We start from the raw sequence: 14,192 nt of genomic DNA on the forward strand, positions 1-14,192 counted from the left end.
ACTTCTGCATAGCCATGCCAGTGTTGTGGTTTTATAAGCACGTTTTCCTGACTCCTGTTTTTGTATTAAACATCCTCACAAAGAGGGATGATGATTAATTGGAAACTACAGAGGAAACTATAAAATCAATTGCTCTCAAAGAACTGTGTAATGTAGAAACTAAACTAATTAAAAAAAAAAGAACAGAGAAATATATGTCTATTCTCCCTCCTTATTCAGTTATATGAGTCTTAGCTGTTACGTGCAAGATTTTTCTGAAACAGAATTGTAACCCTTATACTTTGTCTAATTGGTGCTCAGCTACACATTATCTGTGAACATACCAAACAATATTAAAAAAACAGAAAAGCCAAAAACTCTCTTGATGGACTTATTCTGACCATTTATACTGCAAGAAGGCCTGATCCTCAAGCTGATTGTGCTTCTTTATAAAATTAATCCACAAGATTTTCTGCTCATAAATAACTGTGAAATGATTGAACTTTAAAACATAAGACTTCTCATGTGCTAAACCTCACGGAAGAATAATCTCCTGATAAATTTAGTTTTAAAGCAACGGAAGCATAGATGATTGCAATTCTATTTTTAGACATGCGCAGTAAACCATTTCCATTCGGTTTATAGTAATGTTAGTTTAACTTGGAGCCTCCAAACGAAGAGGGAGATGTGGGAACGTGCAAGAGCAGCAAGGGTCAGTGTGGCAAGCAGTCCTGGCGCTGGGCTTGGAGGCAATTTTGGGAAGGGGATGGTCACAGATTGCAGGCAGGGAGGAGGCAGTTAGAGAGCCACGAGATGGCCAGAGCTGCTGGTGGCATGGCCATATCAGAAAGACTGGAAGACCTGAGCATATATCTCTGCTACCAACCTGTACTAGCCAGCACAAAGCAAATTTAGACCGTCAGTTCTTGGGCTTATTGCAGTGTGTATTGGGGCAAATGGAGGCAGTGTCAGGAGCTCTAGGTTTGTGCTATCAGACCATACTGAAATAACGTGTAGAAGTAGATTAGCTGTGTTGACCACATGGAGATGTGCTTCTGCCTCAAATCTGTAAGGAGAAATAAGTTAAGATAAGCAGCAGAACTCTGTCCTGGACGATCTAATTCTTGTTAGCCACTGTAAGAGTAAATGTTAAGTATGTGAAGTGGGATTTCCCATTACTTTCTTAAAGTGAATCTTCAATTGAATTTAGGTTCACCTGGGAATATTATAAATTGTAAAAATTGAGAGGATCAGTAATGCTTTTAATGGTCTGATTTTTCAAACTGAATGTTCTTGCTTGTTTGTAAGGGTTGGCTTAGAGACTTTCTTGTGTTTTGTGACAGCATTTTTTGAGGTTCTCTTAGCTAGCTCCATTGTTTTGGGATGGAAAAGGGAGGTAGGAGAAGTCATGTTGTAGCCCAAGCTGCAGTTCAGAGCTGCAGTGTGGTCTGCTGGGACCATTTTTTCCAGGATGTCTTCTTTATCTTCTTTGTAACTCATTGACTTGGAGATCAAGTGAGAAGAACGATTTCCATAAATGATGGTTACTAGTTTGAGGTCCCTAGACAGTGTGAGAATCCTGAAGAAATGAACAAGGGCCATCTGAACCACCATCCAAATTTGTATTTTTTATTTCCCCACTTAAATTTCTCTCTTCTCTGGCCAGCAGTAGAGATGGGCTGGAGAGAATGACAATCCAAGACAGCTTTTCAGTAGTTAGCACTACAAGTTTAGTCAATATTTTTGGAATGGAAGTAGAGTCAGGGAAGCATATTTTGGAGCCAGGCTAAACACAGTTATGTGGAAAGAGGATCTGTGCTGTAATGCTTGTTCTGCTTTTAAAATCACTATATGCTTTGGCATAATCTGTAAGACAAGCCCAAGAGTGGCACAGGAAATTGTCTGGAAACTGGGATGGAGGTTCACTTTTCAACTGTTTTGGGTTGTTTCTTCATGGCCTCTAGGAGTCCTGGATGCCACTAGTAGGTATGTCATTCTACTTTAAGAAATATTAGTTCAAAACAACTTTTGTCCACAGAAATGCACAATCCAGGTCTCCACCACCCCTTTAGTCTGCAGAAGTAAAATACAAGGTAGACAATCTTTTCCAGATGCCCGAGTCAAATGGTGTGTCTGGGAGAATTGCGCTCAGTTGAGTGAACATGTTTCTGAGAACAGCATGTTTGTCATTGGCTAATTAAGTGTAGGCAGTTTGTTGGAGCTGAATATCTATACTGAATGTGGTAAAATAGTAGTGGGCATTGAAAAACTGTTGTAGAAGTGAAAACTGAGGTAGAAGTGTTGGAGTTTGCCATCTGCAGGAGTGGAACAGCCCCATGCTCTGCTCCTTTTTCACCGTGCAAGTAGAAGTTGCTAGTCCCTTTTTTCCAAGAAGAGTCAAGCAGAAGAAAATCTAACACACAACACACACCTTGAATCGTATTCCATAGTGGTCAGAATTTGGGGGAGATGGATTTCCGTCCAGATGCCCTTGCTCTGTCAGAGAAAAGCAGATTGCCAGCATAGACACTGAGTTCACAGGTACCTATCTATATGTCAATACCTAAATTTAGGTGTCCTAATCAACAAATTGAATCATCGGTATCTTCGCTGCGGTCTAGTCTGGTTTATCTCACTAAAGTAGACATGTAAAACAGGAGAGATGACTCATGTCCTGACAGTGTCTACTTCTCCCTGAATGTCTGACATCCTGCATTTCTTTGGTTTGGCCAGTCAATTCCATTGCATCAGAGAAGATAGATTCATTCTGTTCTATGTATGAGGCTATTTCATATGAGTTACATGTCCAGTGCATATATTTACAGCCAAAAACTTCTGTAATACATTATTTGTCCTGTCCAAGCTGAGAAACTGTACTGCAGGATGGATGAAGATAGAGATGAATGTATAGAGGAGTAGGCTGTACTTAAATTACTAGGCTCTTACATGGCCAAATAAAAACTAAGAGCCAGACAAAATCTGCCATTTTCTTGTCAATTTTTTATTTTTAGTAAACATCATCTCAAGAAAGGAAAAATAAATGAATCTGAATGTTCAAGCCATGAAATCACTTCTGTATCACTGCAGGATCCCATCAGAGCAGGTGCTATTATACCTAATAGCAATAATGTCCCTTGAGGGCTCCTACATTGCCAGCATTCATATAGTAAGGTAGGGCTCTGGCACGGAAGCTGACCTGCACATAGGAGGGGATTAGAATCAAGATATTGGCTGATCACTTGGTGCATTTATAACTGATGTTATGAATATTATTTTTTTTAAATAGTGTTGTTTTCTTTTTCTTTTAGAAAGTGCAAACAAGTTCCCAAATTATGGAGCTAGTGCATTTTCCATTTAGAAAATGTCCTGCCATACCATCATCAGATGTTACTCTTTCACAGGCCACTTGATGTCTTATTTTCTGTTTTACTCATTGACTGTTTGGTCTTATAAGCTAAATTAAGCAAGAAGCCACAACAGGGGGTTGCAATACTAGGCCACTATTGTATGCTTCCAGTGCATTGTGCCTCAGGCCCAACTGAGTATTACCAACCACTCAAGCATGCATCGTTGACACATAAATGCATATTTGGATGTAGCTTGTTAGTAAATGCAATGTCCCCAGCAGTTTTATTTGGATGATTATATTATTGCTAATTAACAGAAAATGTCATGACTTTTGGAAAATAATTGTTTGTGCAATGTGTTATTTACTCTGTAAAATTATTCTATGTAAAAAAGATGAGGAAATTATACAGAGGAGAAGGGGAAAGTGGGATATTCAGGAGAGTCATGGGGTTCTCAGTAGTGTGAGTCTCATTGACATCAGTGGGACATAGCCAAAATCACTCCTGGTAATGTGACTCACTCATATACCTCTAAAATCATCTGTGTTCGCCACTTGTTAGATGCCCTCCTTCATTTGCTCAGATGCACTTTAGGTTTTGGTTAGTGTCAGGAGAAATAAAGTTTAATTCAGCTAACCTGCCAGGAAAATATAGTAGCTAGAAGGCGGCAATCTTGGTGCTAGTGTTAAAGGCTACAAGGTATTAAAACAGAAACAATGAAAAATCCCTGGCTTCTCGGCATCCTTGCTTTGTCCACCTCATTTACATAATGGTTTAGAGCATTATGTAATTCAAATCAAATAGCTGTCAGTAGGCACCAGCTTCCATTGCATCTTTTCCACAAAGCTGCACTGAGTCGCTGAAGTAACCGTATCTGAAAGGAATGACAGAAATGAAATAATTCTGTCTCTCAGACGCCAGGGATCTGACCCACCACCTATTGCAGTCAAACAAAATATTCCCTTTGGCTGATGTGAGGCAAGGATTGCACCCTCAGCACCAGGGTAAGCTCTTAACTCTGATTCCTAAACTTGGCAACCAAACACAGGAAGTTTTCAATGGCAAACAAGCAGAATATCCCTCCTCTTTAGACAGCAGTAATTCTCTTTCTGTCTCTTGGTGGGGGAAATCTCTTCCCTTCCATCACATTTGAAGATCCACTGGCTTTATCCAAACAGTACTGTCAAATTTATAGGGTACTAAATAATGAATCAAATCTTCAATATACCCCAGTAAGCAGCAAATAGCCTCTCCCTGATGGTGTTCCAGTTCAATTTCATGGGTCTCTATTTCCATTGCTGAAAAAGATAATATTGCCAGTGCACTTCTACATCTGTGCCTTTCGATTTTTCTATTCTCTGTCTTGTTGCAAAATGCACTGAAAAGGCCTGCCTGTTGTTGGGGCACCATTAGCACCCAACACCATCCAAACCCATAGGGACATAGGTACCCTGCACCCTTGTCCAAGGGAACCTACTAGAACAGACAGAAACGCATTGCAGGAGATTAAGGAGAATAAGATAGCTGTGCCAAAATCACTCAGGGTTGGTGCAAATGTCACTTGAGGGTTATTTCTAAGTGCTGTGGACAGGGAGAGGTTTGTGGAAGGGTTATGTTGGTTTGGGATAAAGTAGGTGGGGGGGTGAGTTCGTTTTCTTGGCTGATGAATAAGAAAGGGAATGAGGTGGAGAAAGATGGGAAGCTGGGTGTACCGTAGGTATGTGTGTGGATGGAGTCTGGTAAAGGTTAGCGGTCACGGAGCAAAGTGCTGCTGATGCTGCAGATGGAGGAGTACTTCGCAGGACCTGCTGTCCGACCTCCTCTCTGCTGGATGTGAGAAAGGGACTTGCCACCTCCCGTAGCTTAACTTTGTGTGCTTTGGGTCTGTCTCTACTAGCCTTTCACATCTAGTGTTTTCTTGACCCTTCATCTCATCCTCTTTTTGTTCCTCTCACCTGAAAGAAGGAAAACATATATTGCACCATTTACTCTTAAAAATGGGTTTTAAGTTCAGTTATTGTATCATGTTTGTCTCAGTTCAGTGCTAAAACTGCAAGAGGCCCTGGCTTTGCTTGCAGTTTCATCCATCTTTTTTAATGTAGACATGCCAATTCTGGTGATGGTTTCTGTAAGTCTGTTGTTTTTTCCTGCTGATGAGTGACTCTCCATAACTTAGAAGGGGGTGAATCAGTGATGCCTTATAAGCTTGTGTTAATACATCAGATAGCCCAGCTCTTCAGCTGTGGCTCCCCCTCTTCTAAAAGCATACAGAAAAGCTTTTGGTGGCCAGCCTAAAGCCTGCCTTCTTAAAGCAGTATAACTACCCCATAATGGCTTCAGAATATATTTTAATAGCTGTTTTACAACTTCCTATATCCGTTAGAACGTCTTTACAAAACACTCTGTGAATAAAATGGACCTGATTTGATATATTTTATTCATGGGAGCATTCAAAGCACCTAATGGTGTGAGTAGTGTATATTATATTTGGCATAACATGGAGCTCTCCGGTAGATTTCTTATTTCTTGTTCAAAAGTTACTGACTGTATCCTTAGCTGAAAACATTTGGCTTGCTTGGTAGCTCTTCTGCAAGCTCTGTTGGTTCAGAGTAGCAAAGGAGAAATCTTCTCCTGGATCTGAAGACTGACTAGTTTCTAGTAAAATATCTCTGAGGGCAATCTCTAGTTAATTAAAATAGGTATGAAAACCTGTTGGGTGCAGAGAATTACAATTTTCTGCAAAATATAGAGATGTGCACTGATAACTATCTTATGCTGTTTCCCTCTTGTTTATTTCTGTCATTCAGTCGCAGCATAATTTAAAACAAAAACACCTGCAAAGAAAGCAGAATATTTTTAGCTCACTAAAAATATGTATTTTATCATAAGAGAAGACTTAGTGCCAGCACTTAATTCTTGGCATAACATTTGCCATCCCCAAATACAACATCGGGATGAAATCTTCTGAATTAATTTCCTTTTAGCACATGTTAGCTTGCTGAAGACTTTATCTTATCAATAAGTCATTGGTAATGTCAGAATGTCATGATTCTGATGAGTGAGATGCCAGAAAAACTCATTAAACTGGATTTAAAAGTAGATACAGCACAGGCAGAGCTGGTTGTGACAAATGGCGTGTGGGTCGGTAACTCTGAGATTTCACTTCGGACATTTTGTGTTTATTTCTGCCCTCGGTCTGCACGCTTGGTGAACAAACAAGGCTCGTTTTAGGAAATGTGTGCGTTATGCGATGTCATATCAACCTGCAGGCTTGCTTCGTGACGCGGGCAGCAGGAGGAACTCTGTCTCACAGCTCCTCCTGCGTCAGTCTGGGGCTCGTCTCAGTGCTCGGCTTTTCCTGGGAGATCTCCTTCCAGTGCTAAGAACACAGCAGCCGTTTCCGTCAGATTGTTGTGGAATGTCAAACCTTTCTGTTGCAGGCCAGCCATGGGAGCCTGCCTGGTCCTCGGCAGGTGTTGATGTCCCCAGACTCTCTTCTACGTTTGGCAGCATCCCCTTTCTCACCTTTGGCTCCAAGTTCACCCAACGCGATGTTTCTGAGCAGTACTCTCTTTAAAGACAGCATATCTATCCAAATATTCCTGGTCCTAGTAGATTGCTTCCTTAGCTGCTGTGACTTCCCAGGGATGGGTTGAGCTGTGCTCATTTACACCAGCTGGAGATGAGGCTCTTTATATACGTTAGGAACGTGTACCGCAAGAAACCGTTGTGTACGGTCTTGACAAAATTATGCCTGTTGGAAAAAAAAAATAAACCAAATATCAGTTTAAGCAGAAGTAATGAGTGCGCTGTGCAAAAGTTCAAGGGCTGTCTTATTCAGTTCCCCCTTGTTTTGTTGTGAGCACACAGGCCTTCAGAATGTGTATGAGCAGCGGCTGAAATGTTTCAGTAAAAATTTCAGTAAAAAGAATTTCCTGTGACACCTCCTAGCTGAGGTGCATGAAGTGAGGTATAAATATAAGCAAAGTAAGTCTCCTAAGGTTGTCTGTTGACGGTCAGTAAAATTACGAAGTTGCCTAGGCTCCTGTAGGCTCTTAATCTTTATGTAGAAGTTCTTTATTTGATCTTAATTAGAAACAAGAATTCTCCATGAAGCCATTACATGCTTCATGGTTGGAATAAAATTTTCATGTGGTCCCATATCACCTTGCAGTCTTAGATACGGTAATGTTTGTGTGTGCATGCGTGTAAATTTATGCATAAGAATCTGTGAATCTAGGCCAGTGACATTATATTAGATCTGTCATTGCATCGTTCCTTATTTCCCTAGCCTATTATTCTCATGTTTTGTAGTGCTCTGTAGGTCAAAGAAAAATGCCAAACAGATTATATGGAGAAGAGGTTAAAAAAAAAAGATGTCAGCGCTGTATGCAGACTCAAACACTTGAAGGGAAACCGTCCTCGTGATTGTTTCTGTTACCACAGCAGTTGAGAACACAAAGTCTACATTCAGTCACAAACATTTTGTAAACAAAGGAGAATTTTGAAGTCTTGTTTGTTATTGTGTAAGATTTATGTCTGGCAGAATCACGGTGGAGACATACCTGCCCCCATGTGCTATCATCCTTCTCCACAGCCAGTAGTAGCTTTTTGGTTATCATCACTGAATTCAGAAGGGTTGTATGAATAAAAGCCTACTTGAGATGAGCATGTCTGATGGCATCCAGTCTTCATTCTGTGAATGTCACTTTCACTCTGTTGGTCTTCAAGTTTGGCTCCTTTATTATTATGGCTCCCAAGCGTGTGAAATACACATGTGTACGTCCTTTATAGCCTGTGTGCCAGGCAAGCAATCCAGAGCCATCATGCACATTGGAGGTGAAAGCAAGACAGGTCTTTGAAGTCAGTATTCTTCCAGGTGTAGTGGACGGCAAGGACCTCAGTGTCTGCTTCCCCCAGTGCACGGGGGACCTTGCTACCAGTTTGTGTCGGTGTCTCAAGCCATGGGAAGTGATTGTCAGGCACTCGGGTGGTGATCTGAGTCTGCAGACCCCACGCGAGAACAGGAGGGCAGGCAGCTGGAAGTGAGCAGGACCACTTTCCTTGTATCCCATTGCCCAAGTGGCTTTTTGGGTGCTGGTCAACCATCCGTAGGGAGCCAAGGTAAAGCTTGTAGGGCATGTATGTCTTCTTTGGAGAACGTGGAAGGTCTTCTGAGCTGGGATGACTAAAGCCGACAAGAGTAAGGCTAAAGCTATTGTGGAAACTGGCATTTATCTTACTGAGTAAATACAGATGCTAACAATATCTTTGTACTGTTCCCACTTCTTGCCATGTCATAGAAAATATGCATCTTGGGGCTTTATTTTCTTATGCACATTTTGTTTACATAAGCAGTACATTTTTATCAGCACGAACCGATGTTAACTGAATTTAACAAAGACAAAGCAAGAAGGAAATGTTCATTCTGTGCATGGTGATATCACAGAAACAATGTGTTTTGAAGCCTTGTACTTCAAAAATATGCCTGAGAGGAATGGAAAAATCCAGGCTCATATTGTAAAAATGTGAGTCACAACAGCTATTATCTATTAAGAAGTGGCATTCCAGCTCTTTGATTCAGTCATTAATGATTTCTTTTTTAAGTAGTGGTGCTTTCTTACCCTTTTAAGAAACATCTGCACTAACCCTGGCTATTTGTGTTCGCAATTCATAGATTCAAAGAAATTAGACATAGAAAGGACCTATGAAATCATCTTGTCCATTTCCTGAAAGCATACGAAATTGAAAAAAGAATTATACTAAATATATATGTTAAAATGTAGATACTTTGACTTACGTACAATATGAAGACAAATATGACGATTTTTAAGTTGTAAGCATGCTAAATAATGTAACTTATTTTCTTTATAGTAAAAATAAACAGAAGTGTAGCAAAAGCTTTCACAAAGTTTGTGGAGCATTTTCTACTTTTTTCCCAACAAGCTAACTTTCTGGAATTTGCATTTAATATTCAAAAGATCTGGTTTCAAGTAGTTTGAAGGTGCTGGTTTTTTTTTTTTTTTTTTTTTTAGTTTTATATTTTAATGAGAGAGCAGAAAGAATTTTTTTTTTTTTTTTAAAACAGTAATTAAAACTTCTGTTTTTGATATGGTTTTGGGCAATTTTATCTCCCTCGCAATTCCCTATCCTATTTTTTTATTATTTTTAAAATTATTTTTGACAAGTTTTATTGCCAGAACAGTTTCTTGTAGGAAGTCTTTAGGGAGCGCTGAGAAGGATGCTGAATATTCTGGTGAATATTCTTTTTTTTTTTTGCGATTAAGCAACATCTATGAAAACAGCGGCACTTATCAGAGGCGTTCCACACATTCTCTTATTATCTCAATAAGCACTCAGTGTTCCTCATGCTATATGACCATGCCTCCACCTCTGCTGTATGGAGAAGGGGCTGCAGAAGGGGCTGGGCTGAGGCAGGCTAGCAGAAACACCCCAGCATGACGCAGCTCATGAAGCATGAGCAGGGCCATGCACAAGTTCACCACTAGTGTGATTTTCATTCCTTTCCTCCAGAATAGCACAGCTCCTTGTCAGAAGAGGGCTGTTGGGGTTAATTCTCCACTTCCTCCAGTCTTAGACTATTAACACCTCCGTACAAAGACTCAAGATACTCCAGTGACTTAATAACCTCCTGCTCTGATAATTTCTATGTAAAGAAGAGTACGTATAAAGCTACCACTAGGTTTCCAGTAACCATTGTATATCTAAATGTTGGAGGATGTCGTCTGGCCCATGATCCAAAGCACTAGAAGCAGGTAGATGGTCAAGCACCTGCAGGTGTATGGGGGAATTAGCTTTGGTTTGCCATGTGGTTACAAGGCTGTACAAGCTCAGGGCAGCCACAAAGTCGAGGGGCAGGTTGAGCTCATGCCCAGGGCATTGTAGGCTATCTTGTATTGACATGAGTGCTACGTAAAGAGAGACGTGCACAAGATCAGATCATGGGTTCCTCCAGGGCGGTAGCCTAGGGATAGAGTAAAAATAGGGAAAGCGTATGTAGTCTTCCTTGCACGTAGCCAGGTTCTGCAGCTAAGGGTTTTTCTCAGTAAGAGGCAGTGTCTTTGTGTTTAAAACCATTAATGGAACTTTTGCTCATGGATTTGTCTCGTGGCTTTGTGAATCCTTTTTTTTTTTTTGGCTCGTTTTTGTTGTTTTTGTTTGTTTGTTTTTGACATTTACATCAGCCGGTGTAAACAAGTTTCATGTGGCTCCCTTGTTTGCTTCAAACCTGCTGCTCTGCAAATTCATTCAACATTTCTCCATCCTTGTATTACGAGAAAAAGGGAACAGTCATTCAGTACTCACCATCTTGACAGCTCCAATGATGATCTGGACTCGCCTGGCAGCCCTCAGTAATCTTCTGTCTGGTTTAGAGGCCTGGTCTGTTCCTTCCCAGAAGTACCGATCGGCCAATGATCTTTGTTGTCCCCTTCAGCAGTGAGACAAGTCAAGAAACAAAAATCAAAAGGACAAAATACCTGAGAGTCCTCTGGCCACCTGTACTGATGTCATTTATAGAAAGTGAAATTCTATTTGCTTGCACTGGTGCTGAGTCACAAAGCCGTGCGCATAAGAAAACCCAATTTGTGGGAAAGCTTCTAATTTCCTGTTTTTCAGGAAGAAGGGGATAAAAAAATGATGTGGGGGTAGAGGGGAAAGGAGTAAAGAGAATAGCTAAATAAAGAAGAATGTCAGAATACCCAAAATACAGGAAAGGCTAATTTATTTTAGACTTACTTGTTGAAGCAAGTAGTAATGCAGAGTATAATGTACAAACTCCCGTAAATCATTCCTGTATGATAGTCTGTGATCAATGACAATTTAATGAATTCATTTTAAAATGAAGTCAGAATAGGAAAAACAGTAGTTGTTTGAAAGAGTACTTTACTCAAATAAATTGAGTCAATAAATATGCTATTTGTCATGCAGAGTCCAGTTAAAGTCTTGTTTGCTAACAAAAGTGCTGTCATCACAGAACCTAATAGAAGCAAACTATCTGGAACTATCCACTATAAATAGACAAATACTGTCTGAAAGCAGAAGACAACAATTGCAGCTGAACAAAGAATTGTAGCCTGCACACACTGATGAATGCAGTAGGGTAGCCCACCTCAAAATCTACAATTTTTTTTGTCAGTTGCATGTATTCTGATGATTCTGATGTAGTATGAATGCTCTGGTGGTATTCAAAAAAAAAAAAAAAAAAAGGGAAAGAAGTCGTGTTTCTTCTATGAACAGTGTTCTAATTGTTACATAGTAAGGGTTTTTCTTGCTAGAAAAAAATGCCATTTAAGTCACTATTAAATTGCAAAATACAGCTTCAGTGAGCTTGAACGGATTTGTGCAGGCTACTAGAAAGGGGATAAGCTTCATCCCTTTTCAAACAGTAGTTTTACATTAATTTTCACAGCCATCCATGTTGTTTAGTGCAGATACAAGAGGACTTTTTGTTCTGCTGTGATTTTCACACTTGCACTTTTTTCATGTAAGCTGAAGAGTTGTGACACTTCTCACTCATTTTTACTCTGTCGTGGATTGGAAGTGTGAACACTGAAGCACCCTTAACCCAAGATGGTTAAACCTCACGGTTCTGGGTTAGATGTTCAAACTGGTGTTGGATACAAGCAGCGTGATTTTCAGATGACATGAAAGGGGTTTTTCAGCATCTCAGAAGTTTGGAGTGCTCTCATGAAGGTTCCAGGGCTTTGCCAGGCACATTTGGGCTTCTAGCATCCTTCGGATTGTAGGGTGTGGAGGGGCAGAAAATACTCAGAAGTCCTGCCATATATCTTGAAGATGGTATTTTCTATACCCAAAGGAAAATAAATGCTGAAAAAATACATTGCAGAAGCCTAAGACAGAGATTATGAAGAATTTTGGTGGGATTTAAGAATCTGAACTTGACCCTTCTCTTTTTAAATTTGGAATAGAACAGCTGGGGCATTTTTAGAGTTCACATCATGTGGTCTGAGATTGGTGGATTTAAATCTGCCCTGCAGTCATCTTAGGCACATTGTTCATCCACTCCCAGAGCTGCATTTTCAGAAATGAGTTAGGAATCCAATCCCTGTGACTTTCAGTGAAACTTAAGCTTGTATGAATCTAAATTAGTCCTTAGATGTGACTGAAGCTCCCAAGTGACTTAAAAACTTATGAATAGGCCACAGTGTATCTACAAAGTCTTTTTAGCTCTGATCACAGAGTGATTGCTAATTGCAATAACACTTTCAATCATTTCTGGTTTCCTTGACGTTCTACTGACCACATAAAAATAGATGAAGAGTTTCCTGGTAATCAATAACCTACAAGTTATTGTTTGGTTTGTGTGTTTGTTTTTCATTCTGATGGCTTTGTTCTTCTTGCTTTGCTGCTGTCAGTAATCTTTGGTCCTTCTCATTTCAGCTCTTTCCACTACTAGGAGTAAAGACCAGTATAGACAAAGCAGGATGAAAAGATGGCTGACTTCTTGTTACCACCGGGTACTAACAGCTTCCACCGGTTCACACCTGAATCCTTGGCTGCTATTGAGAAACGAATTGCAGAGAAGCTTGCAAGGAATGCGAAGCAGGAGTACAGAGAGCAGCTGGGTGAAGAAGAAAAACCTCAGCCTCAGTTTGATTTGCAGGCTTGCAAGAAGCTGCCCGATATCTATGGGACTGTTCCTCCAGAGCTCATTGGGGAGCCATTGGAGGATCTTGACCCCTTCTACAATGATCGCAAGGTGAGCATCAGCAAGATGTTCTGCTTCTTAGCTTATGCTAAACCATAAAAACATTCTGTTTTGAGGGCTCTGGTTTTCATCTTTCTACAGTCAGTAAAAATATTTTTTCCAGATTTAAGGGTCAAAGTTTCGTCGAGTAGGACTCCCAGAAAACATCTAAGCAGCAGCACAAAGAGGGACACAAAAGAATCAGAAATTGGGTGTTTTCAGATGACAATGACTATGAATCTACAGAGACTGAAAAAAGTAGAGCAGTAGCTGCGTTAAATGAACCCAGAGGTTTTTATCTACCACATCTTGACATCTTCATGAGACTCGACTCTTCACACTAAGTTTACCACTTAGGCCCACTAATGTTAAGGGTTTCTGTGTGACTTAAGCCTTGTGCTAGCACTCTTCACACGATAGGCAGGCTGTTCTGGAAGGCAGTGGTTCCTTTCCTGCTGAGGAATCGGTCAACTCCATTTAAGATGACCAAAACAGAGCTGAAGGGATGTGTAGGCAGTGCTGGCACTTTGAAGAACAGTATGCTTCATCCCAAAGGGAGAATCACCTGATGAAGAATCACGTGTAGGCTGGACCAAAGCCACAATAGTGCAAACAGCATCTGTCAAAAGGCTGTTGACAGCAGAGCTGGGCTGGCTGCTTACTACAGTTCGTTCCCCTTTCCAAACATTTTGCAACACAGAGGACAAAATAAGGCTTGGAAGCACAGTGTAATTTTAGGCAGCTTCCACGTCTTTCAGGTGTTGATGTTCTTGCTTTGGGGCTATGCTATTTCCTGTAAACAGTGGATTAATATGACCGCGATGCTACTTCTATTAAAGTGGTGTAGAAACAACTACAGAATAAAAGTTAAATAGACAAAGAGAAATAGATTACTTACCTGGAAGGGCCAGAATTAACTTACAGGTGTTTATGGCTGTGTTGTTCCTGCTACCACCAGGCACAAGCAGCAGGATATAGATTTGCAGTGATAGGATCATGAAGGTCTTAGATTCAACGTGGGTGTCTTGCTTAAGAGTTCATCTACTGAGTGGCCTGATCCTGTCTCTGAGTACTAGTCCCTCTATATATGGTTGGGCATCTTCAGAGCTCTGAAACTGGGCCAGCATCCAATTCAC

The 14,192-nt window shown here is 40.5% G+C and overlaps 1 protein-coding gene across 10 annotated transcripts in view; it reads left to right on the top strand.

Annotated features, from left to right (window-relative positions):
• LOC308189258 (sodium channel protein type 5 subunit alpha-like) overlaps positions 1–14,192 on the top strand; it is a 208,839-nt gene that overhangs the window by 26,641 nt on the left and 168,006 nt on the right. For 9 of the 10 annotated variants that reach the window (XM_080579061.1, XM_080579056.1, XM_080579062.1 and 6 more), the window contains one exon: positions 12,750–13,068. In XM_080579061.1, the coding sequence (XP_080435187.1) occupies positions 12,802–13,068 (267 nt within the window). In that variant the 5' untranslated portion in view covers positions 12,750–12,801. The other variant, XM_080579063.1, reaches the window with a different exon arrangement.

Source organism: Anser brachyrhynchus (genome assembly GCF_964034855.1).
Source record: "Anser brachyrhynchus genome assembly, chromosome: 2".
Classification (NCBI taxonomy): Eukaryota; Metazoa; Chordata; class Aves; order Anseriformes; family Anatidae; genus Anser; species Anser brachyrhynchus.